This window comes from Myxocyprinus asiaticus, chromosome 27, assembly GCF_019703515.2.
Source record: "Myxocyprinus asiaticus isolate MX2 ecotype Aquarium Trade chromosome 27, UBuf_Myxa_2, whole genome shotgun sequence".
Lineage (NCBI taxonomy): Eukaryota > Metazoa > Chordata > Actinopteri > Cypriniformes > Catostomidae > Myxocyprinus > Myxocyprinus asiaticus.
Genome location: NC_059370.1, coordinates 13,974,098 through 14,001,960, shown reverse-complemented (window position 1 = coordinate 14,001,960; position 27,863 = coordinate 13,974,098). Strand labels below are relative to the sequence as shown.

At 37.3% G+C, this 27,863-nt stretch overlaps 1 protein-coding gene across 4 annotated transcripts in view; it reads right to left on the bottom strand.

Annotated features, from left to right (window-relative positions):
* Positions 1 to 27,863, bottom strand: part of LOC127418323 (rap guanine nucleotide exchange factor 2-like) — a 185,681-nt gene that overhangs the window by 82,854 nt on the left and 74,964 nt on the right. For all 4 annotated transcript variants that reach the window (XM_051658872.1, XM_051658875.1, XM_051658874.1 and 1 more), the window contains exons 4-5: positions 16,889 to 16,972; positions 7,865 to 7,940 (exon numbers count right to left, since the gene is read on the bottom strand). In XM_051658872.1, coding sequence (XP_051514832.1) covers positions 7,865 to 7,940; positions 16,889 to 16,972 — 160 coding nt within the window. The remainder of the gene's footprint in view (positions 1 to 7,864; positions 7,941 to 16,888; positions 16,973 to 27,863) is intronic.

Sequence of the window (27,863 nt, the reverse complement as noted above, 5' to 3'; positions counted from 1 at the left end):
ATCCAAATTAAACACTCTGGACACTTTTGTCCATACCAAGTGCAAATGCAAGATAATGGGGTGTAATTCAACTTCTCCTGTTAGATTGATAGAAAGGCTTTGCAATGGCAAAATAGGGGCAAGAACTTCCTGTTCAATACAAAACCAGGGAGGGGTTCTTTCAGGTGGAAGCGACCAATGAGCCAAATGTCTGAGACCGACTGCATAATAAATAAAACAAAATCTTGGGTAGGCCTAGCCCACCTTTGTCAATCAGCCTATGCAGTTTACTGAAATGTAATCAGGGACGCTTACCATTCCAAATGAAAGACTTCGCTATGCTCTCAAACTGCTTGAAATAAGAGAGGGGGACATCTATAGGGAGTGACTGTAGCAGGTAGTTTTGGAGTACAGTTCATTTTAATAACATTAACCTTCCCAATCATCGATAAATGTAATGAAGCCCACCTGCCCACATCGCTCGAAAACCTTTTTATTAAATGGTCAAAATTAACTAAAAATTAACAAAATTAACTGAATCAGATAACTTTGCTGGGAATAAAATACCCAAATATTTTTAAAATATAAATTTAATGCCCTCTTTGGGCCATTGCAAGGCACCCGGCTAGAAAGCCGTTACTGGGCAGTACGCTGTCAGAGTCAAAGCTTCAGATTTAGACCAATTGATTTAGTACCCTGAGAATTTAGAAAAGGAATGAATAATTCTGTGGAGGCAAGGCATAGATCTAGCAGGGTCAGAGACGAATAATAAAATATAATCTGCATAAAGCGGAAGCTTTTGCGCCATACCCCTTATCGTGGCTGTTAATGGTTCCAGGGCAAGACAGAACAAAAATGGATCTCCTATCCAGAGTAAAATAATCTGAAATTAATCCATTTGTTTGTACCGCCGCTACAGGGTGTCTATAAAGTAACTTAATCCATCCAATAAACGTACTTCCAAACCCACACATTTCCAAAATCTTAAAAAGATAATCCCATTCCACCATATCAAACGCCTTTTCTGCATCAAGTGAGATGGCAGCGACCGGAGTCTGATCATTCGCCACTGACCACATGATATTGATGAAACGCCTAATGTTATCAGAAGAACTGCGGCCCCGAATAAACCCCACCTGATCTATATGTATAAGAGATGTAATAACTTTACTTAATCGATTAGCCAATATTTTACAATATTTTAACGTCTAGCTGGATCAGGGATATTGGATGGTAACTCTTACACTCGCCTGGATCTTTGTCCTTTTTAAGAATCAGACTGATCCAGGGTTGTGTCATGGTTGGTGGAAGCTTTCCATTCTTTAATGATTCTGTATAAACTTCTGACAAAAGTGGAGCCAGTTCTGTAGCATAAGATCTAAAAAATTCAGTGGCAAAGCCATTTAGCCCCGGAGCCTTGCTTGTAGGCAGGGCCTTAATTACCTTGTCAAGCATCTCAAAGGTTAGCTCAGAATCAAGACAATTTTTTTGCTCAGTCATCAATTTAGGGAGTTCTAGATGTTCCACAAAGTTTCTAATATCTTCATCAGTAGACGAAGACGTGGAAGTATAAAGATCAAGCATTATTAATATCAATGGCTGAGGTAAATATTTCACCACCAGCAGATTTCACTTAGGGAATGGTAGAAAAAGACTCTCTCTGCTTTATATATCTAGCCAAAAGTGTTCCTGCTTTGTCTTGCCCTGAATAACCAAAATTCCACTTTCTGTGACAAAATGGTATTATATCTGTATTTCAATCGGGTCAATTCTCTGAGGCCATCAGCTGACATACGGTGCTTCAGATCTGCCTCGGCACTTTTAATATTTCATTCCAACTCCACAAGTTCTCGTGCTTTGGATTTTTTGATGAATGAGGCATACTGTATGATCCGACCCCTAAAAACCGCCTTAAGTGCCTGCCAAGCCACGCCCACAGTGGATACTGAGGACCAGTTGGTCTCCATATAAACAATGATTTCAGCCTTTAACATTTGTTGGAAATCAAGATTTTGCAAAAGGGATACATTAAAAAGCCAACTATATGATTTATTTTTCTCCATATATGGCAACACCTCTAAACTCATCAGGGCGTGATCTGAGACTAAGATGTTTCCAACTGAGCAGTCAACAACAGATGAAATGAGGGACTTAGATATAAAAAAATTAAAAAAAATCTATTCTAGAATAAATCTTATGGACTGATGAAAAAAATGAATAGTCCCTACCAGATGGGTTCAAAAGTCACCAAATATCTGCAAGACCAAAATTTTTACACATCCTGTGTAGTTGCTCTTGGAGGCTTACACTCTTTTGCTTCACTATGATCAAGGACTGAGTCCATCAACAGATTAAAGTCTCCTCCTAATATTATATCATGAAGGGTGCCAGCAGCTTGCAACATCCTTCAAGATCTATAAAAAACCCTGATCATCAGCGTTAGGTGCGTAAATATTAGCCAAAATCAACCTTTGCCCCTGAATTTCAGCTAAAACAATAATGACTCTTCCTAATTTATCTTTAATCTGTTTGAGACATTTTAATTGTAGATGTTTACATCAATGTAATGATTCCCCTGCTCTTACTTGAGCCAGCACTAAAGAAAACATGTCCACCCCATATCTTCACAAATTTTTCAGCTTCCTGCGGGGAAAGATGCATTTCTTGAAGAAACTCACACTATATCATATTTCTTATGCTTAAGAAAATAAATAACCTTCCTTCTTTTATTTGGGGTGCCCCAACCCATTCACATTCCACGTGGAGAAAGACTGACCACTCATGTTAACATTTTACATTTTGACATATTAGAAAAAATAGATTGTTTGTCAAAAACAAGATTATAAAGACCACATTCCCCATTAGTGCAACAATCAAAATCCCAAACTTATATATTCTCAGCTTGGCCGGAAACATCAGTGCAAAATTGATCTTCAGTTGATGTAAGAGTTTCTTGCATTCCTTGAATCGAAGTCTGGGAACAAGAAAACGTTGTGATTCTTCCAAGAAAGCCTTCCTTTGCTCCTCGCCTCGCATAACACATGATCTTTATCGGATGATCTCAGAAATTTGGCCAGAATTGATCGAGGCCTGTCTCCTTCCGTGGATCTCTGAGCCGGGACCCTGTGAGCTCGATCGATTTCCAGCTTATGGCCTGTTATGTCAAGCAGACTCGGGAAGAACTCATCTAGGAATTTCACCATATCTCGGCCTTCTTCATGCTCAGGAATTCCAACAATTCGGACATTGTTTCGCCGATTATGATTCTCCAAATCCTCCAGTTTTTCCAAGACCAAGGCTGTCTTGGTTGCTAGCGGATTAGCAACTAATTCCCTCTCCGACGACTCCAGATAATCTTGTAACCGAATTTTGCCTCCATCGCTGTAATAGATCGATGTATTACAGCAAGATCCTCCAGGTCAGCAACAACCTTGGTCAGCATTACAGACATGCTCACCAGTTGCTGCTGGATTTCTTCCAATTTTAAATATTTCTAATTAAAAAATAAATAAAAATGCTGTCCACCAAATCAAAGTCAGGTGGAGTCTGTTTTTACGCATCATAAAATAAAATAAAAAAAACTGTGACAAATTTTAAAAATAAATAAAATCCCACATATTTTGACATGTTTATTAAAAGGGAAATTTTGTTCAGTTTGAATAAAGAAACCATAAGAAAAGCTCTTGATATCCATGATATTTACAAAATATATATATATTTTAACCTTTTACCTACATTTTTAAAGTTCTAATTATTTATTTATTTTGTTAAAAGTTGCTTGAAATGTTTTTCAAAATTTAAGAAACAAATATGGGTGCAAATATTAAATTTCTTCTAGCCTAACGCGTAAAAAAAAAATAGATTTTAATAGGAATTCAAATTTTTTCGCTTCAGACAAACTTATTTGTCAATTACTGAGAAAGAAAACTATGTAAGGTAAAAGAAAAAAGACTACATTTCCCAGACTACATTAAATACTTGTTCACTTGCAATGAGAAAAAATATTTTTGTGAAGTGAATTTCTGGCTGCTAAGAGTCTGATTAACCAAAAGTGAATTCTAATGTTTGATTTTTAGGTTTTAGGAAATGTTCCGGGTTTAATACAAGTGAAGCTCTATTAACAGTGTTTGTGGCATAATGTTTATTACCACAAAAAATGTATTTATTAATTTAAAAAAGCTACAGTAGGGGACTTACAATAGATGACACTCTGGACCCCACACACCCTGCCCACTCCCTTTTTGAACTGTTGCCCTCTGGCCGGTTCAAAAACAGAGCACTACAGAGCACACAGCATCAGGACATCCAGGCACAAGAACAGTTTTTACCAACCCGATCTCATGAAAATTCGTACATAATTTATGAGTTGGCTATTTCATATGGTCTCGCATGATGTTGTTTGCATAAACTCGTACGACTTCATCACGTGCAAATTCCCGGATGTCTAATGCGGAAGAAAGCACGAGTTCTGTGCACGAGGCATTAAGGACATACTTATTAATATTATGCCCTAACCCAAACCCCTCATCTAAACTTAACCAATCAGTCGAGTGTGTAAACATGATAGGAAGCTTTTGTATGTGACAGAAGCAAGTTATTGTCACGTATTAGATGGAAACAATGTCCAGTGACGTCAGTGTCTGTAGTGAAAGTCATAGGAATGCAAACGAGTGCAGTCGCACAATATCATATGGATTAGCCGAATTTAAAAAAGTCATACGAATCCTGATGATTTCGCTGTGAGAGTGTGTTGGTTTTTACCCTCAGGCCATTTTCTACATGAACAAATAAACTGCCTCAGGACTCCCCCATAGCGCAATAATATAAATAAATATCTCATGTACATATGTAAATTCACATATTTAATTCAATAACTGTACATACCCCTACCTTGCACATACATTACCACTTGCACATGTACAATACATATGCCATTCTGTTATATGTCTTATTATTTGTATGTCTATTTATACTCTTACCTTGTTTTATATTCTGTGTCTCACTGTAATGTTCTGTGTGCACTTGTTCTCCTATCACCAAAAAAATTCCTTGTGTAAGTGAGAACATTTGGCAATAAAGCTCATTCTGATTCTGATTCTGATGTGATTGGGGCCAGTCGATGAACACATAGTTTCAGAAGTATAGCTGCAAGATATAAATATTATATGCGTTCAAATTATTTTAGTGTGATTAAATCGCTTTCTAACCTTTTCTGTGTAAATTTATATCCAATACCAGGATTACCGTTGTCATGGCAACAAAGTTGTAGTAATGGATATAATTTTGCACAGAAAATGTTACAAAGTGATTTTATCACACTAAAATCATGTTACAACATATATACTGTTTATGTCTTGTGGTTATACTTTTGAAAGTGTGTATTTTAATGTTTTTTAACTGGCCCCATTCACTTTATTATAAGTGCCTAACTGTAGTGCGATTTTTGCATTTTTGTTTATATATATATGTACAAAAAAAAACATTTCAAATTGTCATTCATTTGCAAATATATATATATATATATTTGCAAATGAATGACATTTTGATTTTTTTTTTTTTTTGTGGAAAAATGATGCATTAAAATATTTTGTATTATGCCACAAATTCTGTTAATTGAACTTAACTCGTATTGAACCCGGAACAGTCCTTTAAAAACATTGTGTTTACTCTTGTAAGATAAACAATTTTGGTACTGTGCTGGGTCTCCAAAATTTGGGGACTCAAGTCAAGTAATTTTTTATTTGTACAGCGCTTTTCATAACACAGACTGTTTCAAAGCAGCTTTAAAGAAAATTATCTTGTAACAGAAAATGAAGCTGTAAGTCCTCTTTGTTCAGTTTGACAAAAAAAAAAAAGAAAAAGAAAAAAGAAGCAAAACCAGATGAAAACCACTGTTCTATATCAATACCTACTCCGATCTTTGCAGTGTATGCTGTTGCTGTGGTACCAGGCAATGCATTGCCACAGCCATTCTAAGGCTGACAGCCTGGATATGTGACAGCTATGCTGCATTGCATGCATGCAAGACGAACAGGAATGGCATCATCAAACACATGATGGGTATAAGGTGCATATAAAGAGTGCTGGCCACTGTGACATTACACCATAAAAGTGACATGATTATCTCTCTCTTCCTGCCTCTTGGTCTTATTTTGCTGCAGCCTCACATTTCACACCCACTCTGCCTTTGGGATTACACATAAAATCTCTCGCTACCATACCAACCGCTGCTATGGCAACTGCCAGCGAGCGCAAAGCAGTGGGAATATATTGGCCGGTGAGTGCGAGTGCAGTATCTATATCCTGCCTCGGCCCATAATTACAGGGCAACATTGGCCAGTAATAAAATATTAGTTACCCAATGATGGCACGATGAACTGACAAAGATAGTGGCCATCGCCCAAACGAAGATTAGCTGGGTCTGCGTGTATTTAACATACACAGACATATGTACAGGAACACATACAGATGTAGCCATATGCAAGCACATTTCCATGGCACAGCAATGAACCTCAAGAGCTTAACCGAATCCGAGGGTGCAAATTTAGATAGGCAGGGTCTTGCTGTACTTGTGAATATACATTTAAATTATATATATTCATATGGGTTGGCTTTATGGAACATAGGGTGAAAGGAATGAAGGAATGGCTTGAATGGACTGTATTTTGTTTGGCAAGGCTACTGAGTTAAAGTAATAGTTCAAAAATTAAAATTCTGCCATTATTCACTAACCATCAGTATTCAATGTTCATTGAAGTTGTGAACATTCACATTCATTGAAGTTATTTTGTGATAATGGCTGACTGACTGTAGATTATCCTGCTTAATACACTGCTACTTACCAAATAAATTATTAAATGGACAAAATACTGATTTGACTTGAAATGACATTATAATGTGAAAAGAAAGAGACTGCAATGTCTCCAGAAATGGCTGAATTCCACGTCTGATTGCATCGGAGTTCTGTTGGTGTTTATATTGCAAAAAATTACAGTTTTACTGCTCATTATGCAACTTATTACACGGCAACTTTCCAAATAAATAAATAAATGGGCATAAAATATTGAGTTGACATTCATTTATTAGCTTACTTGTAAAGATTGCAGATTGATATGCAAAGTAGAAAGGATGACTTGAAAACCTAGGTGACCAGTCTGATATCACTTTGTCCTCAGATGTGTGCGGTTTTAACTCAGAAGTATCAGACTTCTGTATCCCACAGTTGACCAATCAGAATAAAGTTTTCCTGAGAGTGTGGAATAATGTTTTCACTTCTAACAAAATTTTTTGAATCTGGAAGTGAATTCACTAGACGCAAGCTTATTATTGAATAACACCTTAATTTTCAGACTCTTCAACGCACAAAGCTATTGTATGGCTTCAGAAGACTGGAATATAGTGCATGAGTCATATAAACTACTTTCATGATACTTTTATGCTGCTATTCTGTTCTTTTGAAGCTTGACAGATCTGGGCACTATGGACTGCCATTCAATAAACATAGTTGTGTGAAGATTATTCAGAAAATTCTACGTAAGTGTTTCATTGAAATGAATAACAGCCTAACAGGTTTGGAATCACATGAAGGTGAGTAAATAATGAAATAATCTTCATTTTTGGGTGAACTGTTCCTTTAAATGGAAGCCATGTTGAAAATGAACAACTGTGGTCAGAGTAATTTAAGAGGAATTAATCTGTAATGAAAGTCCCAAACAAGAAGCCAAATTAAAACCAAGAAAAGGAGAGATGCAAAAAGAGGGAGTACAGAAATATGAATATGAACTCTATATTTAAAACGAATGAACATATATCACGAAACAACAAGAATATAGTGCCTTTCTGTGAGCATAGTGTTAAGATAGTGTTCAGGTCCAAGATTACTCACCACAATCATCTCGGATGGCTCCAGAACGATGCACTCGCATCCACGCCGTAAACTCCCAGCAGACCTCTTCCCAAAACTGGAGGAGAAGAACAGGAGGGAAAAAGGTTATAAACTGCTCGGCCAATTACGAAATCCTGAAATTTTATGGGAATGAAAGCGTGCTTAGAATCCGAGCCAGAGGAGCACATATCCACACACTTGTGGCAGTGTTCCTGGTCTAGGCAGTAAGATTCCACTAGGAAAGAAACTACAACCAGATTGGAAAAGTCCACCAGATGACATCACAGGCTAATGAAAGAAGTACAGTTCAAAACGATGCAGTGTGTGAGTGGCTACACAGAAAACTCTGTATTGAAAATACAGCTAAGGAGGGGACCATGGAAATGTGAGGTGGAGTTCATGTAGGACACGGAGGCAAATACGGACTAGATACTGTATACCGGTAGCTTTACCTTTTTTCTTTTTTTTAAATACTTGGATTTCTTGTATCATTTTCATCAAACATCTGCAACCCGCTGGGTTAAATTACTGATAGAAATTGGGAGTCACTGCCTTCAAGTTAGCACATGCAGTTGGACACATTGAGCTGTGGAGCTCAAGAAGGCGATACAGGTTTGACCCTGGCTTGCAACATTTCCTGACCGCACCCCCCTTCTCTCACAATCATGAGGAGCACAATGGTTAAAAAGGTCAAATAAATAAATAAAATAATAACATAATAATAATAATAATAATAATACACCATTTGTGTCAAAACAAGTCTTTGGATAATATGCCATACTTATTGTTGTCATGTGAACAGCTACTTATATGTATACTGTATGGGTTACATACGAGGTGCAGCTGGTAGAAATGGTAACAAACTAATATCGTTGGACTAACAGGTGGGATTCCCTCCACACACACACACACACACACACACACACACACACACACACACACACACACACACACACTGCTCCTAAGTCTAAGACCGCACACAATGAACCCTCTGTGTTGTAATGCTGTCTGACTGCTCTGCCAGGCTTTTATCCAAATACAAATCACAACATTTGGAGTTTATGTTCACCATTCATACACTATCAGTCAAAAGTTTGCAAACACTTGACTGAATTTGTCTGAGATTCTCAAGAGCTTAAAAACCTTTTAGGTTTTATGCTTAAACATATATATATATGTATATATATATATATATATATATATATACACACACACACACACACACACACACACACACTCTACCGGTCAAAAGTTTTGAAATGCGTACTCATTCTTTATTATATATATATATATATATATATATATATATATATATATATATATATATATATATATATATAATTTTTTGTTATTGTTTTATTATTATTATTATTTTTATTTTTTTTCAGATTTTAAAATAATAGTTAAGTCATCAAAACTATGGAATAACATAAATGGAACTATGGGAATTATGTTGTGACTAAACAAAATCCAAAATAAATCAAAACTGTGTTATATTTTAGCATCTTTAAAGTAGTCACCCTTTACCTAGATTTTGCAGAAACGTACTCTTGACATTTTCTCAACCAACTTCTTGAGGTATCACCCTGGGATGCTTTTTAAACAGTATTGAAGGAGTTCCCATCTATGTTGGGCACTTATTGGCTGCTTTTCTTTATTATTTGGTCCAAGTCATTAATTTCAAAAACTTTTTTTACATTTTTTATTAAATTTTAGATTTATAATGAAATAAATTAATATGTTGGCACAATTATATTTTTGTCTACAAAACTAATTTCAAACATTTAAGCATACGCCTTCAGATCAAAAGATTTTTAAGATCATGAGAAACATTTCAGTCAAGTGTTATAGTGTATACACACACACACACACACGATCAGCCACAACATTAAAACCACCTGCCTAATATTGTGTAGTTACCCCTCGTGCCACCAAAACAGCACCAACCAGCATCTCAGAATAGCATTCTGAGATGCTATTCTTCTCACCACAATTGTACAGAGCGATTATCTGAGTTACCATAGATTTAGTCAGTTCGAACCAGTCTGGCCATTCTCTGTTGACCTCTCTTATCAACAAGGCATTTCCATCCACAGAACTGCTGCTCATTAAATGTTTTTTGTTTTTGGCACCATTCTGAGTAAATTCTAGAGACTGTTGTGCGTTAAAATCCCAGGAGATCAGCAGTTACAGAAATACTCAAACCAGCCCATCTGGCACCAACAATCATCCATGTGATCATCTAATCAGCCAATCGTGTGGCAGCAGTGTAATGTATAAAATCATGCGGATATGGGCAGATATGTGGAGTGGTGATGGAGTAGTAGACTAAAGCACATAACTGGTAATCAGAAGGTTTCTGGTTCGATCCCCACAGCCACCACCATTGTGTCCTTGAGCAAGGCACTTAAATCCAGGTTGCTCCAGGGGAATTGTCCCTGTAATAAGTGCACTGTAAGTCGCTTTGGATAAAAGCCAAATGCATAAAAATGTAAATGTAAAAAAACAAATATGGGTCAGAAGCATCAGTTAATGTTCACAACAACTATCAGAATGGGTAAAAATGTGATCTCAGTGATTTAGACCGTGGCATGATTGTTGGAGCCAGATGGGCTGGTTTGAGTATTTCTGTAACTGCTGATCTCCTGGGATTTTACACACAACAGTCTCTAGAGTGTAAAGAGAAAAGTACAAAAAACATCCAGTGAGCGGCAGTTCTGTGGGCGAAAACGGCTTGTTATTGACAGAGTTCAGAGGAGAATTGACAGACTGGTCCAAGCTGACAGGAAGGTGAGAGTAACCCAAATAAACACGCGTTATAACACTGCTATGAAGAAAAGCATTTCTGAACGTACAACATGTTGAACATCGAGGCGGATGGGCTACAGCGGCAGAAGACACCTCCGGGTACCACTACTGTCAGATAAGAACAGAAAACTGAGGCTGCAGTGGGCACAGGCTCACCAAAACTGGACAGTAGACAATTGGAAAAACATCGCTTGGTCTGACAAATCTGGATTTCTGTTGAGGTACACAGATGATAGGCTCACTGCAGATTTTTCCCCCAGACATGATGCCCACCCAGCCGGCCCCTACATTCCACATTACACAATATTCCAGGTATCTGGAATGTGATTCTGTGACTAACCAAACTGGCACTCACACACACCAAAGAACACAGGGATCTCCAAAGAAAGTAAGCCCCCTTTTTCATCATTCCATATTAAACTGAGTAAAGATTAAAGACTTGTTATGCAAGTGCTGTCAGTGGGAAAGTCAAATGGGAGAAGGGGGTGCACTGGAGGGCTTAAGGACATGCTGAAGTACAGTAAAATGGATAATGCAATAACAGGATTTCACTGCAACACTTCAGCAAGTGCTAAAAAGCTCTGCTGCCTCTCAGATTTGCAGTCGCAGACATACAGACACAGAATGCCCAGAAATATATATGTACACTACCAGTCAAAGGTTTTGAAACAATTGACCGAAATGTTTCTCATGAACTTAAAAATCTTTTGATCTGAAGGCGTATGCTTAAATGTTTGAAATTAGTTTTGTAGACAAAAATATAACTGTGCCCCCATATTAATTTACTTCTAAATTCATTATAAAACTAAAATTTAATTACCATAATCACAACAAAAAACAAAATCACATGTTCATAAGTATTCACAGCCTTTGCTCAATACTTTGTTGAAGCACCTTTGGCACCAATTAGAGCCTCAAGTCTTTTTTGAGTATGATGCTACAAGCTTGGCACACCTATTTTTGGGGGGATGTTTTTCAGTAGAAGGAACTGGGAGACTAGTCAGGATTGAGGGAAAGATGAATGTAGCAATGTACAGAGACGTCCTTGATGAAAACCTGCTCCAGAGCGCTCTGGACCTCAGACTGGGGTGAAGGTTCATCTTCCAACAGGACAACGACCCTAAGCACACAGCCAAGATAACAAAGGAGTGGCTCCGGGACAACTCTGTGAATGTCCTTGAGTGGCCCAGCCAGAGCCCAGACTTGAACCCGATTGAACATCTCTGGAGAGATCTGAAAATGGCTGTGCACCGATGCTCCCCATCCAACCTGATGGAGCTTGAGAGGTCCTGCAAAGAAGAATGGGAGAAACTGCCCAAAAATAGGTGTGCCAAGCTTGTAGCATCATACTCAAAAAGACTTGAGGCTGTAATTGGTGCCAAAGGTGCTTCAACAAAGTACTGAGCAAAGGCTGTGAATACTTATGTACATGTGATTTTTTTCGTTTTTTATTTTTCATAAATTTGCAAAGATTTCAAACAAACTCCTTTCACGTTGTCATTATGGGGTATTGTTTGTAGAATTTTGAGGAAAATAATGAATTTAATCCATTTTGGAATAAGGCTGTAACAACAAAATGTGGAAAAAGTGAAGCACTGTGAATACTTTCTGGATGCACTGTGTATATATACACACACACACACACACACACACACACACACACACATGCAGTACTGTGGAAAAGTTTTAGGCACTTGTGAAAAATTTTGCATAATGAGGATTTCTTCAAAAAATAGTGCCATAATTAGTCTTCATTTTTCAGTTACCATCATCCAAAGTCTAGTAAACATAAAAAAGCTAAATCAATATTTGGTGTGACCAACTTTGCCTTCAAAACAGCAACAATTCTCCTAGGAACACCTGGAGTTTTTCTTGGTTGTTGGCAGATAGGATGTTCCAAGCTTCTTGGAGAATTCACCACAGTTCTTCTACATATTTAGGCTGTCTCAGTTGCTTCTGTCTCTTCATGTATTCCCAGACTGACTTGATGTTCAGTGGGGGTCTCTGTGGGGCCACGTAATCTGCTGCAGGGCTATATGTTCTTCTATTCTATTCTATCAGAATAAGAACTGTTTTTTTTTTTTTTTTTTTTTTTTTTGTTCCTGCAGTGTGACAAATTGATTTTATTCATTTTTTTTTAAAAGTACCTATAATCTAATAAGCCTGATGAAAAAAAGCTGCATGCATAATAATGATAAAATCATTAGCAAAGTGCTATTTAAAACAGTTTTAGTTAAAGTATAGCATGTCACTGCAGAACATGTAAACTTCTCAAAAGTTTGTCAACTACCTATAAAGTATGTTTATAGAAGATGTAGTCATGTTTTAAGTGATTGTGAACTATTCATGTACTTTACATACAAGATCACATACAGCCAGTAAAAATCTAATACTGTCCCAGAAGATGGGGTAGTGTTGTTACAAAATATCCATCAAAACAAATCCATTAAACAAGCCAAACTACTTTAAGATCCTGTGTTCAGCCCCAGTCAAATTTCTGCTGTTGCTAAAGTTTAGTCCTCTTAATATTCATACACACACTTTGCAAACTACACTAAACACTAATGTGATTTTGTGAGTGCCACATGATAAATCGAACTTCACTCCATACACTGCACTGAAAGTTCTCCGTTCTTACAGCTCTGGCTACCGCCTTCATCTTGCAAGAGTGTGTGTTAGTGAATGTGCATTCTTGCCACTAAGAGTTAGTGGTGAACTGGCAACATTCCTGCCAGCCTATGAGTTCCTGTGGAGCCAAGAGGGAGGAGTTGACCTCTACCCACAAACAGTATGACCTCCCAACCTATACTAATCAAGACTGATAAGTGGGAGAAACAGACTCAGACAGAGAGAACCAAAAATAAAAATAAAAATTAGGTTTAAGTTGAAATTAACGTACGCATTCAGTTACGTGCTCACAAAAAATTCAAAGGTCTTTCCATTATATAATATTTTGTGTTGTTATTATTTAAAATTATTTGTAATCATTATATTATATTATTTTATTTATTTATTTCACAGTTAATGGAATCAAGGCACATTTTTTGCTTTTCAAATTATTTCTCAAATGGCTTTGCGGGACTCATACGGCCCTGAGGCCTTACGTTCCCCGCCTCTTATTTAAGGAATATGTTTAATCTGCAGAGGAATAAAAATGAAAAAGAACAAAGAATTTTTTAAAAAATAAATAAATAAACAATTTTCTCTAACATCTGGTTTACTCAGCTTGATCTCATGATATTTATGTGACACTGGCGCCTTTGAGCAAAATCATATTATGTTGTTCCTTACATATATTGCTGCAATTCCAAGGTGAAATGTAGACTGAGTATAGCTAAAAGTGAGTAAAATTCACTCCCAAACAGATGAGGTTAATGCTCTGTCAATTTTTAAATCAACAAAATCTACCTACCTACCCTAAACCTCCAACCTAAACCTAACCGATAGCATCATAAAAAGCAAATGTGACATGAAAAACACATTTGTTTGTAGTTGGTTATGTAATGCAAATGTTAAAGTGTATTGCCTTTGAAGTCATGCACTATAGTAAAAGTGTTTTGATGTCATAAAAACATTAAAAACATAAAAACAAAGTGTGAAACAAAGGGCGAAAAGTGTTTTTGAACTGATAATCTGCCCTTTTGCTTGTGATTTGTGTGTAAAGGGAATAAAAGTAATCGTAGCAGAAACTGCCACAATATGCATAAAAACAAGCCACGTAAAAAATTATTTTACAAAAATATAGCTATAGAAATCTGATTTCATGATGCCAGGTTGGGTTTAGTGATCTGATCAAATGGTATGTAGAACTGGTTGAAAATGAAAAAGGCAAAGAAGACTATGTAAAAAGAAAACAAATGCATAATAAATAAATAGAATAAATAAACTGCTAATACATTTGGCAGTTAAAGGTGCAGTATTTTATTACTGTGTTTCTCAAATACTCCCCACTGCTGCCACTGGTTGAAGAATTTGATGGTCCCACCCCAAACTCACACCATTGGTTGTGCCAATGTTACTGTGTCGAGCTGGTCTGGATGCTCTAACAAACAGATCAATGTTGTGATAATGCCACAGAGCCATAGTGCTTATACATTTTGGGAAATCAACCTAAATATGGTTTAATTGTCTCTGTATATTAAGCTGGGACAGTATAAAGTACTTCAAATGCAATTCATGAGAAAAAAGAAAAAGTGGAGTACAGTGTAAATATCATGGTACAAAAATATGGTAATCACTCAGTCAGTACTATGGTATATATCACAGTGCCATGGAAACACCACCTAATACCATCACTGCACCATGATATGGCCACCGTACTTTTTTGTTTTTGTAAGGGTAACATTATATCTCTGGGAACTAGCGTGTGGCTGTTCTCAGCCTTGTGGTCGGAAATAGGGAAGCAAACAATGGAGTTCTTAAAGGATCAGATTTAACAGAGTTTATAACAATAGAAACTATTGTTGATGGTTAAGCCTTCAATAACATTTTAAAGGGCTCTGACTTGCTGTATAAGAATTGGCATGAGTGCCAGGTGGTACTGGTGCTGCCATTTTCAAATGCCATCTAAAACTCAACTCTGACTTCTTCCAGCACTTCACAAACCATTATGCTTTTAATGAGCCACTTGAATGCTGTATTTAGCAGTGAATGAGAATTTCAGGTGCAAATAAATAGAGAAAGCCCTTTTTTATTATTTGAATTGTTATATTTAATCATTCTAATGTGTGCCATGTGCTAAAGAAAGTTGATTAGATGTTACTGGAGATTGGGTGCATCTCAGACAAAAATTAGTAAACAGAGTGGCTGTGAGGCCCCGTGGGGAACTAAAGGCCATTTTTTTAGAGCTCTAACAAGAGACTGTGCCGTTTGAGAAGTGCACCGGTGTCCTGTTTGTTTTCATTTACTGAACGGCTGAGTCAAAGTGTATATAAGAGGCAAACATCACAGCTCACACCGTGAAGACAAGACAGAAAGGGAGGGAAAGACCTGCTTCTCTCATTGCCATGGTGATAAAATGGCATATTTCCACTGCAAGCCAAATCGAGAGCATCTCTGTAAAGTGTTTCTGCAAGGCTTTTTAAACTCTGCCCAGTCAAAAATGCTTCTTTCTACATTTCCTTGCACCTGTTTGCTTATATTTATTGTTTTGTTTTTTTACAATAGGTTTTCTGCTTCAGCAAGGTGCAAGTGTGCCTGACTAAATGAGTGTGCGTGAGTTTGCTACAGTAATCTAATTGTGATTTGTACTGTTCAAATCAGTGTTGATTCAACTTGGAACACCACTACATAGTCAGGATATAAAAGGTAACTGTATTCCATTATAGTTACATAAAAAAAGATATAATCAGATTACCAATATATTTTTGTGAAAGGGTGACTTTCCTTTTTCACTGATTTTAATAATAATAATAATAATAATAATAATAAAAAACATTGTACAGCAGCATTGTTTTTACTGTATATACAGTAGTAGGTATGTACCCATATGAAAAATGTTGGCTGATACCAATAATGATATTAACAAAAAACTATAGGCCGATAACGATACCGATATTTTGCCACTCACCTTATTTTGTCATAAGATCACTGTTTTACTTACTATGCTTTAAAAATGTACAAAGAGGTACAAAAGCTTTGTTACTGTTCTAACAATAAATAATATCTATTGAACATTGATTGGATGTGTTCAACACATGACAGGCCAACATTTTAAATGGAGCCAACAAATGAAAGATAAATAGAAGATAATCATATTTAAAAAGATACAGACATTTTACATGTTTGTACTGTATATGACAAAACATTACAAATTCATACTATGCATATGTTGGGCAATTCCACGGAAATGTCAACCACGTCATGGAAAAATAAAACGTTTTAACCAAAGAAACAAAACCCTCTTTTAAATTGTGTATTATATTGGTATGATGATAATGCCACCCAAACCGCTAGAGGGTGCCGCTTGCTCACACAGCGCTGACTGAAGCGCTGAATGCAGACTAAAAAGAGTGGTAATGAGAATTGGGGTGTAAAAGTGTAAAAATATTTGAACAATTCTTGTTCCATTCAGTTATGTGATCTCTTATAGGGACAGGGAAGGTTAAATGTTAAATGCTTGTACGTGAGGGGTGAAGGGGAAAGGTGATATAAGGTGGGTTTTTTAATAAAGCATGATATGTTTGGGATCTGATGACAATCAGGTTACGGACATACCTGGACCGAGGCAGGAACATGGACTCTTTGATGAAAACCGATCCAGAGAGCAGTATGTACCAGCACGTGCCGATGTCATCCGGACTGAGAAAGAGAGAGATAGAGAGAGAGAGAGGGAAGATGAAGAGATATGTCACACAGGGTCCAAAAGGAAACAAAACATGCTTATGTTTAAAACATGTGGTCTATTTTGCTGAATGGTTACAGTAAAAACAGCTGACACAGACACACATCATATCAGCTGTCTAATGCAAACACTTTGTCATCATTTTTGTCCTGTAATACACTCATGTGCAGCATAAGGAGATTCCCTGAGGAAAACAGTGGACAGAACAATCAAACATTCTCCATCCAAGTAACTGTCATTGAGATGAATGTGAATGATAACAGACAGCTTTCTCCAGCTTTTAAAGACCTCCTTAGTAGACCCACCACACTTTGTATTCTCTCTCTTACATTAACTTCCTTCTGTAAGTGATGCCAGTTTAAATTAGAATGCTTGATTTAGGTGTGTGTGTGTGTAGGAAATAACACACTGACACACAGTCCTCCTTAACACTGCATTTTCAGGTCACAGAGCAGTCAGGAATATTAGACATCTTTGAGGCATGCTGGGTCGACCCCAGAGATGTCTTCCAGCCCCCGGCAAGCCACAATCCATGTCTGCATCTCCAGTGAGTGTTAAAAGTGGGAATGTGAAAAGCTGAGTAGTCCAATGAGCAGTGGGCATCTTGGTCATCAAGTCAGAAGACACACTGCAGTGAGATAACATGCCCAAAGAAATGCTGTTGTTTATGAGCTGTAAGACAAGCCTACAAATAGTAAACAGCATCGTGTTTATGGAACACTGCATTTTGTTAGAGTTCTCTGACTTTATATCTTGCGTCATATTGCTTATCAAGTCAATTTTGTTTAAAAGCTAAAATGTCTAAATTCTGCACCTCTAGGGCAACCGAAAGGAATTGCAAAAATATACATAGTTTTCAAACATCTTTCCGTATAGGCAACAGATAGTCCTGCCCTGAACAGACACTATTGGTTGAGTCAATGTTAACATGTCAGGCTGGATGGGCTGCTCAAACAAACAGTGGATTCTTATAGCGCCACATAGAGACACTGTTTATGGTTTTTGAGAAAATTATCTGATGAATGGCTTATATATAGTTGTCTCTGCATATTAATCTGGGATAGGATAAAGTATTATAACACCAAAAAAGTTACATACAGTACTTCACAGCTTTAAGTATGTCTAGACATTTTTAATGGAAAACAGTACAAAAATACTGCTTAAAAAATATTGTTTGCAGTGTACTTCTCCACACTTGAGTAGAAAAAAAGGGGCCTAATTCTCCAAAGTTTGGAATGTTGGCACTTTAGTGTTAAATTAACACCCTTAACACACACACACACAAAATGTGCTGCTACATCTTTTCAATAGGACTAATGAGGCAGATCCAACACTCTCTTAAACCCAGCACGAGCCCTGCCTTTTTTTTCCGTTCTCTTTTTCTATCGCTCCCTTCATCCGTGACACCTCTTCTGCCTCTTTTATACGTTTTTCCCAACGGCGAGTAGACAAAAATGAAACACTTAATTATTAATCAGCAGAATGCAGAGGGAGCGGGAGAGAGCGAGGAAAGATGGAGGCTGAGAGACGGAAAGCGTGAGGATGTTCTGCACCATCAACGGAGCAGCGCTGACTGAACTGGGTCACAGAAACACCCTTCCAGCGCTCATCAAATACTCATCAAGCTCACAGCAACAGCTTCCAGCCCCTCAGGAAGTACTGCAGAGCAGCAACGAGAGCAGGAAGTGACGCAGGGCTTGAAGGAATATGGCCACCAAAAAACACTCATCATACATTCATACTGAGTATACTAGCATTTATCTGCTAATCTTCAGTGAATTCAAAATTCATTTTAGGTTAATGTACATACTTAAACATGGGAAATGTTCTAATATTGTTGATCAAATAAAATAAATTAATAGGGATGAACCAATAACACTTTTTCTCTTCCGATTCTGACACCTGAAATCTCAGTATCGGTCGATACCGATCCGATACCAGTGTTGTTTTTTTCATAAACAGTTTAGAATATCTATACTTCACTTTGTGATACTAATTGGGGTACTCTTAATATGTAAAGAAACACAAACCTTTAACTTCACATTATTTCAATATAAATGTACAGACTATTAAGAAAAAAGTTACTGTTAACTATTCTACTGGATAATGAAACAGGAAAATTAAAGGGATAGTTCACCCAAAAATGAAAATTCTCTCATCATTTACTCACCCTCATGCCATCCCAGATTTGTATGAATTTCTTTCTTCTGGAGAACACAAATTATGATTTTTAGAAGAATATTTCAGCTTTGTAGGTCCATACAATGCAAGTGAATGGGTGGCAAAATTTTGATGCTCCAAAAAGCACATAAAGGCATCATAAAAGTAATCCATACCATTTCAGTGTTTTAATCTATATCTTCAGAAGTGATATTATAGGTGTGGCTGAAAAACAGATCAATATTCAAGTCATATTTTGCTTGAAATTCTTCTCCCTGTCCAGCAGGGGGAGGTATGCATGAAAAACATGAATCACCAAAAACATGAAGAAGAGTGTGAAAGTGATCTGTTTCTCACCTACACCTATCATATTGCTTCCGAAGAAATTGATTTAACCACTGGAGTCTTAAGGATTACTTTTATGCTGACTTATGTGATTTTTTTGAGCTTCAAAATTTTGGCACATATTCACTTGCATTGTATGGACCAAAAGAGCTAGAAATTCTTATAAAATCATTATTTGTGTTCTGCAGAAGAAAGAAATTCATACACATCTGGGATGGCATGAGGGTGAGTAAATGATGAGAGAATTTACATTTTTGGGTGAACTATTCCATTCACAGTAATTCCAGTGAGAGTCTTCAATAGAGAACATTACATTTTTTTTTCAACTTGTATCTGGATTTTAAAGGATTCAGATCTCTTTTGTTCACATTAGTTGTAAGCAGAGGTGCACCGATACCAATTTTTGAAGGCCAAGTACCTAGATTTGGGTATCGGCCGATACCGAGTACCGATATGAGTAGTTTTGTGTTTGTAAGCATATGCCATTCTATATGCATTTGATATCTTGACATTGCCAATATTAGCATTTTCAGTAATTCAAAATGAGAATTCAGGACTGTTTTAATAGGGTGCAGCATACCTTTAAAAGTATCCCATCTAACATGTACAAGTTATTCATGCTTTATCGTTATTATTTTATCCATACTGTTCTATACATTCACGGAAGAGGACAGTGCAGCTTTAGTAATGATTGGTTGTTCTGGTTTTGTTGCGCTGAGCCTGAGTGAGTTCGACATTTGTTCGATTGCTTTATACTGTGCTGTTATTGGGCTGAAGTGATTATTTTTACAGTTGCTGTGTTTATGGCAACAAAGGCCTTCTGGTGCAAGCAGAGCTCTTCTGAAAGGAGAGCCTACAAGGTTAGCATAGAATAGCATAACGTGGCGGTCTATGGGAGGTACACTGGTGAGGAGACAAGAAGCCATTCTTTTTGAATGGATATCTATGAAGAAGACGTTCATGACATTGAATGAACTGCTTTTTGTGAGGAAACACTTATTTACTAAATAATCTGTTTGGTGTGAACTACGAGTTAACTATGATAAAATTGCTATTAAGCGAAATCACAGAAGATTTTACGGCAGGTAGGTGTCAGATTACGGCTCTCCCCATTCATTTGTATGGTATCAGTAAACGGGTGACTTACTGTCGTAATACGCTAGTTGACCCTTACTAGCCGTAACGCTCTCTTCTATGTTACAAGTTGTTATCCATGTAATAGAAGATCTCTGGCAAGTCTGATCATAGCACTCTTTTTTTTTTTCTCCCTCAAACACAAATTTGCAGAGAAAAAGAAGGTGGATGAAATGAAAACTCACGCATTAGTTTCTTTTGAATTTATTTATTTTCTTGCTGTCTTTTATCTGTCAAAATGACATTACGAATTATCTGTAAAAAAAAAATAAAAAATCCTGGATGACTGACAAGCGCTTGGGAATGCAAGCTCTCGTGCCACACACATGGGAGGGAGAGAGAGAGAGAGAGAGAGAGAGAAGGCGTGTGCACGTGGGAGAATCCACATATATCAGGTAAAGATGGATAAAATTTAAATGGCTTAGATTTAAATGGTTTAAACACATTAAAATGTTTCTCATGTTTTCAAACTGGTCTTAGAAGCACTATGCACACTTGCAACCATGTCATTATATTAATGTACTTGTACTCGGAAAACCCTCTGGCTTTTATTTTGACAGTCGGAATACTCTAGAATGTCCTGTACGTGTCTGTATGTGGGCTAGTTCACAGTAGTTTAATTCAATTCTTATTCAAAATCTGGTGAAATGCTTCTCCAGTGCTGTTCTTAACACATGTGGCTTTAAATAAAATGCATGACTTACAGGTATATGGCCTATACTTTAATGGTGCCTTTATAGTTCTTTTTTGTCATTTTTGGAGCTTGACAGTAACAAACATGACCAACACATTATCAGAACAACACCAGACATCCAGGTATCAGATCGGTGCATCCCTATAAAATAAAAAAATCAAATTTGAATACTGATCATCAAAAAAATGTAACATTTAAAAAAGCTTTATAAACCAGTGTTCATGATGCATGAGCCATATGGACTACTTTTATGATATGTTTAGGTGCTTTTTTTTAAGCTTTAAAGTGAGACACTTGCCACTACCATTATATTGAAAGGACAGACCAGAATATTTATCAAAGTTTTATCAGTTTTAACAAATGTTATGTTAAGCACTCAGAAGATCGAACCACATTTAGCTGCACTGTGTGTACCCTATGTGTACTTGCTAATAATTGTGGAGCAGCTTGTAATTACACAGCTATTGTTATTACTACAGTATTACACAGTAATTTCAGCAATATTTTATTGGTAACAGACATGGTAAAATTGTTATCAATATAAAGTATTCCTAAAATTAGTATGTTCAAATGATCAAATCAATCAAAGTTACCAGAGTGGTTGTTTGTATTGATGTGGTTACATTTGTCATCTGAGCTGTGTGTTTGTGCCCAGTGGCAGCTCTTGGTCTGAAGGAAATCCCAGCAGGGACACTTAGAGAATGATGAGGACAGAAGAACATTCTCTACAATACAGCAGCTGCTGGCCATCACTGTAGGAGAAAACACTTCTGCTGAGCTGTGTGTGTGTCAGAACAGGGTAAAGAATTATACAAGCCATTCAGCGAACTAGAAGACATAGAAAAACCCATTTTAGTCAAAAACTAAAAGAGACTAATTATGTTTTAATTTATGATGTATCATATGCTTTAATTGCACCAAGATGAGAAAAAAATAATAATTAGCATGAACAGGCATGACCTGAGCAAAGTCCCTTGAGGCTTGGGACTTATTAAAGAACCCACATTATGCTAATTTACAGGTTAATAATTTTATTTTGGGCGTCTACTAGAATAGGTTTACATGCTTTAATGTAAAAAAATAAATAAATTCTCACACTGTACATTTCTTTCCCCCGCTCTTCATACTCTGGCCGAAACTTTCTGATTTACCTCCTGTCTCTTTAAAGACCCCCTTTCCGAAAAGCCCAGTCTGCTCTGATTGGTCAGCTGGCCTAGTCTATTGTGATTGGTCACCCACATAGAACGTATGTCGGAAATGTAACACACCTTACCATAGCTGAGCTTCAGCTCCCGAGTCTTCCTGAGCAGCTGTACACACTACTGTAACTATGGTAACAGTGGCTTCGGTTTTTGCTGTACCAGCTCTAGCCCGAGTCCGATAATGAATGAAATAATGAAGTTTGGAAGAACAAGCTGATCGACCCAAACCACCTTTGCAAGCACGACTTGAGCAGGACATTTCACAGTGACAAGTTTTAATTTAGTAGCTTTCTTACAAGTACACTGTTGATTATTGTGAACCTAACAAAGCTTCAAGTAAAAGACACATAGTGCATCTAAGTTTGTCATCTTTTGCTGGAATGGGTGTAGCCGAACGTTTTTCGCCCGAGATATGAACTGAGAACAGAGGCTTACTCCCGGTTGGACATTACTGGGGGTATTAGAGAGTTAGTGAGCAAGTTAGCCGTGGACTACCATGGATAGCGGCTGTAACATTACAGCTTGTAATATATAAGACTCTTGATATCGACCATTTTGTTACACAGTTTTAGGTAAAACCCGGCCCACAGCTGAATAGTAAACCCTTACCAAAACAATAACATTACATAGCAAGTTAGCCGAGCACTACCGTGGATTGCAGATGTAAAATGACTGTTTGTAAAAATAAATCCATCTCCACACTTGATCACTATTCATGAAAGTAAGAATGACAAACAATCTGCATAATTCTACACAACTGTAGGTAAAAGTGGACTCGCAGCTGATTAGCAAATCTATTTCAACACAATAACATTAGCTAGCAGGTTAGCAGAGGCCTACAGCTGGGCACTAGGTGTACAGTGTAACAACAACACAAAACTCTGAATTTGATCTCTCGGTAGCAGATAAATCCACAAATAATCAAAAATCTTTACAGGTTGTGATCCTGAAGCACCAGATTGTCCCAACAAAGTAATTAATTTTTTTTATAATTTTATTTATTTATCACACATTATACATTTGCACATATACAGTGAAATTCTCTTTTTTTCACATATCCCAGCTAAGCTGGGGTCAGAGTGCAGGGTCAGCCATGATATGGCACCCCTGGAGCAGATAGGGTCAAGGGCCTTGCTCAAGGGCCCAACAGTGGCATCTTGGCGGTGCTGGGGCTTGAACCCCCGACCTTCTGATCAGTAACCCAGAGCCTTAACTGCTGAGCCACCACTGCCCCTACAAGTGGGAACTGCACCATCTTTCAGGAGTAACCGTCTTGAAAATCCAGCATTGGTTGTGGTTGTACTGCTGAGGAATAGTGGTAAAAATGTATTTTAACCACTAATTCTTCAATTCGTCTGCTTTTTGAAGTCCAAACAAAGAGGTTTTGCTTTTGCAGTGAAGAAAACAGCATCTTCTTGACATGGCGACAACACTAACCCAACTCATCCTGGCCTCGGCTATAACTACCTTTGTTTGAGGGTGGGCCAAAGTAGCCCTTAGGCGGGCATTATGCAAATGTGTTACATAGTGACGTAGATACTTTATGGAAGAAATGGCTTGACTACAAACAGCCCGTTTCTTGTAGTTCTTGAGCAGTGTTGTCTGTGGGAGAGAATAACTCCCTTTTGCGTGGACTTTGTGCTTTGTAGCTTTGCAGACCTTTTACATGCACAAAGAGCTATATTACACGCTAAAGGAAAGGTAAAATCCCAAAAAGCATAATAGGGCCTCTTAAACAAATGTATACATTGTACGTAGGAAACACAGCAACAATATTGTAACTTTTACAAAAAAATATTTTTAGAAGCCCTAGAGTGATAGTATAGTGCTTTCAACCTTCTCCAAACAGAAAGTAGCAAAATTATGTCTTTATAACTTCATGTTTGTGTATTTGGCACTAGCGGTTCAGAGGTTGTTGTGGTGGGAGTGGTTTCTCCTGAGGGAAATCAACAGCAACACACAGAAGTCTGAAGATTATTATTAGTGCTGAGGTTTAAAGCAGCAAGCTGTCTAATAAAAAAAGTGGAGTGAGTCGCTGAGGAACAGAATCAGGGCTGGTGTAGCAGCAACAGTAAAGTGTTAGTACTTAAATAGTCTGCTACTGGGACTTCTGAGAGTGTGGATAAAAACAACCACGTAAAACAGAGGACTGACTCACAGTTTTACGAAAACTCAACTTGCAGGCAGACATTAATGTGGACCTTAAATATATACTGTTTTATATTCACATGCATAAGCATTTATATGCAGACACACTTGAATCACTAATGCGGTGTTTTTTGAAAGTGATTTTCGGTGTCATCCCTTCCCTGCAGCCAATGAAATGTGGGGTGCCAGACGATGTCTGACTCCTGCTGTTTTTACACACACACACACACACACACACACACACACACACACATGCATGCATACAAACACACGCACACTCATCAGTTTAGTTGTGTGTGACTACAGGGCATACCCCTGCTACAGCCAATCAGATAGAGTCCTGAAAATGTGTTAATCTGCTTTTGTTTTGCCAAAAAAAGACCCTTTTTTAGCTTTTTTTTTCCTTTTTTTTCCTGAGGTCCACTTATGTTAGTCAAGGTTTTTGCACCAAGGAAGTTATGACTATTTTCCTCCCTCTCTCTGACCCCCAGAATTAAATGTGTCATTTTCTGCTGCTATGCCTTTAAGACATCTATGTAAATACTCACTTTGCCTTTCCTCACAGGTTGTGGGTTTTCTGTTGTCTAATAAGTTATGCTGCTCTATACTTCAATGACAACAGATGTTTTCGTCAGCTTAGGGTCTGTTCACACACATTTTTGTTTAATAAAAGCTAGATGCAGAGCAACATAAACAGAATGCAAGTGTCTGGAAAGACACATTTTAAAAGTTGAAGTTCTTATAACTTGACACAACATCTTAAAAGACGCCGCGCTAATGGCTCAAGATGCTGATTAAACAGAGACACGGTGCAATGGTCAAAGCCCATGCTTGCATAGAAAAATGATTACAAAACAGCATAGATGGCCACAAAAATGTGTCCTGTATGAAAAAAAATATATATATATTTTTTTTAACTGAGAGATGAGTCAAAAATCATATACAGTAGTAATCAACATTATTCCACAATGCTGTTGACAGGGCTTAACCTGTATTGAACCAGGGATATTTATTTATGGAAAATATGATTCCTCTCGGTATTACCCCTTTCATATAAGAATCCAAATATTTAAATAAAATGTCCTGGTCAATCATTTGCTTAAATTTGATAGTAAAGTTAATCGAGTTCTGGAGAACGATGACAAGAATGATGAACTCTAGTAAGTCTGTGGCCTGCATGTTCAGCCAATCAAACAGATGCAAAGAGCCAAGTCATTATGATTTTAGAAGGTTATTTTTTTTTTCTAGTTTTTATTAGAGGTCTCTTGATGAGTGCCATGTTTAGAGAGGACCTTAACAGTGACATCTAAAAACCATATATAATTCTGATCCAGTGACATTCACTGTTCATCACTATTATTATTCTAATATAAATTTCCAAATGGTGACCTAATCCAGCTGCAGTAATTAACAGCTCATGGCAGTGACTTTTCACCCTTACCCAGACACAAAAGATGCTATCAGGGATGATGAGTAAATGAGATTACGCTTTATGGACAGTGGGTAGTGACCCGAGGAGGGAGATGCACACACTTTGTCTTCCTCCAAAAGAAAAGAAAAATGTTGTGTGAAATTGGAGGGGAGTGTCTGGGTCTACTCTTGAGAATACATATTCTGCAACTGCTACTGGGTCCTTAAATAACGTATAATGTGCCAGTAAAGGCAGCCGGTGGAGTTTCTGGTGCTCTCTTAGGGAGTTGGTGCCCTACGCAGACTGTGTAATATGTGTACAGGGAGCGGCGGTACTGGCTAACGGAAACCCTGCTGCTGTCTCCAAGGTTCTGACACAGCATCTCTGTTTGATAGTGCACTAGCCAATGCAGAAGTTGGAGACATTGCTGGAACCCTGCAGGTAATCTACACTGTCATTAACCCATTTAATCCCACCATTTACAATTGTGACCAGGTTATAAAAGTAGTTTTTTATGTATTTTGCAGAGTTGTCAATTGTAAATGACAGTGCAGACTTTTTTGCATGAGTAGTGCAAATAGTCACATGACCAGAGCTATTTAATTCCAATGTGCTCCTGGAAAGATTATGTCTGTCAAAACTCCATAAAAAGAAGTGAATAAATCCTGTCATAATACACTTACAACTACCATATTTTGTACATAATTTTAATTTAGTTGTGTTGTGTTCATTTTCTGTTCTTCAGCTTTGTTGGTGGGGTAGGTTTTGTATGGATGACTGAAAAATGCATCTGGATGAAGCATATGTTGTCCACTCATGTTTATAAAGATATTGCTATTAATCACGATTAACTACAAAAAAATTATGTGATTAATCACGATTAAATATTTTTATCGTTTGACAGCCCTAATATATATATATATATATATATATATATATATATATATATATATATATATATATATATATATATATATATATACACACACACACACACACACACACATGCATGCATACATGGCCCAAAAGTTTGGAATAATGTACAGATTTTGCTCTTATGGAAAGAAATTGGTACTTTTACTCACCAAAGTGGCATTCAACTGATCACAATGTATAGTCAGAACATTAATAATGTGAAAAATGACTACTACAATTTAAAAAAAACTTCTTAAACAACTTTATCAAACTTTAAGAGTTTATCAAAAAATCCTCCATGTGTAGTATTGCAGATCCTTGGCATTCTAGCAGTCATTTTGTCCAGGTACTAAGGTGACATTTTACCCCACACTTTCTGTAGCACTTGCCATAGGTGTGTCTTGTCGGGCACTTCTCATGCACCTTACAGTCTAGCTGATCCCACAAAATCTCAATGGGGTTATGATCCATAACACTCTTTTCCAATTATCTGTTGTCCAATGTCTGTTTCTTTGCCCACTCTAACCTTTTCTTTTTGTTTTTCTGTTTCAAAAGTGGCTCTTTGCAATTCTTCCCATAAGGCCTGCACCCCTGAGTCTTCTCTTTACTGTTGTACAAGAAACTGGTGTTGAGCGGGTAGAATTCAATGAAGCTGTCAGCTGAGGACATGTGAGGCGTCTGTTTCTCAAACTAGAGACTCTGATGTACTTTTCCTCTAGTTTAGTTGTACATCTGGGCCTTCCATGTCTCTTTCTGTCCTTGTTACAGCCTGTTGTCCTTTGTCTTTGAAGACAGTAGTGTACACCTTTGTATGAAATCTTCAGTTTTTTGGCAATTTC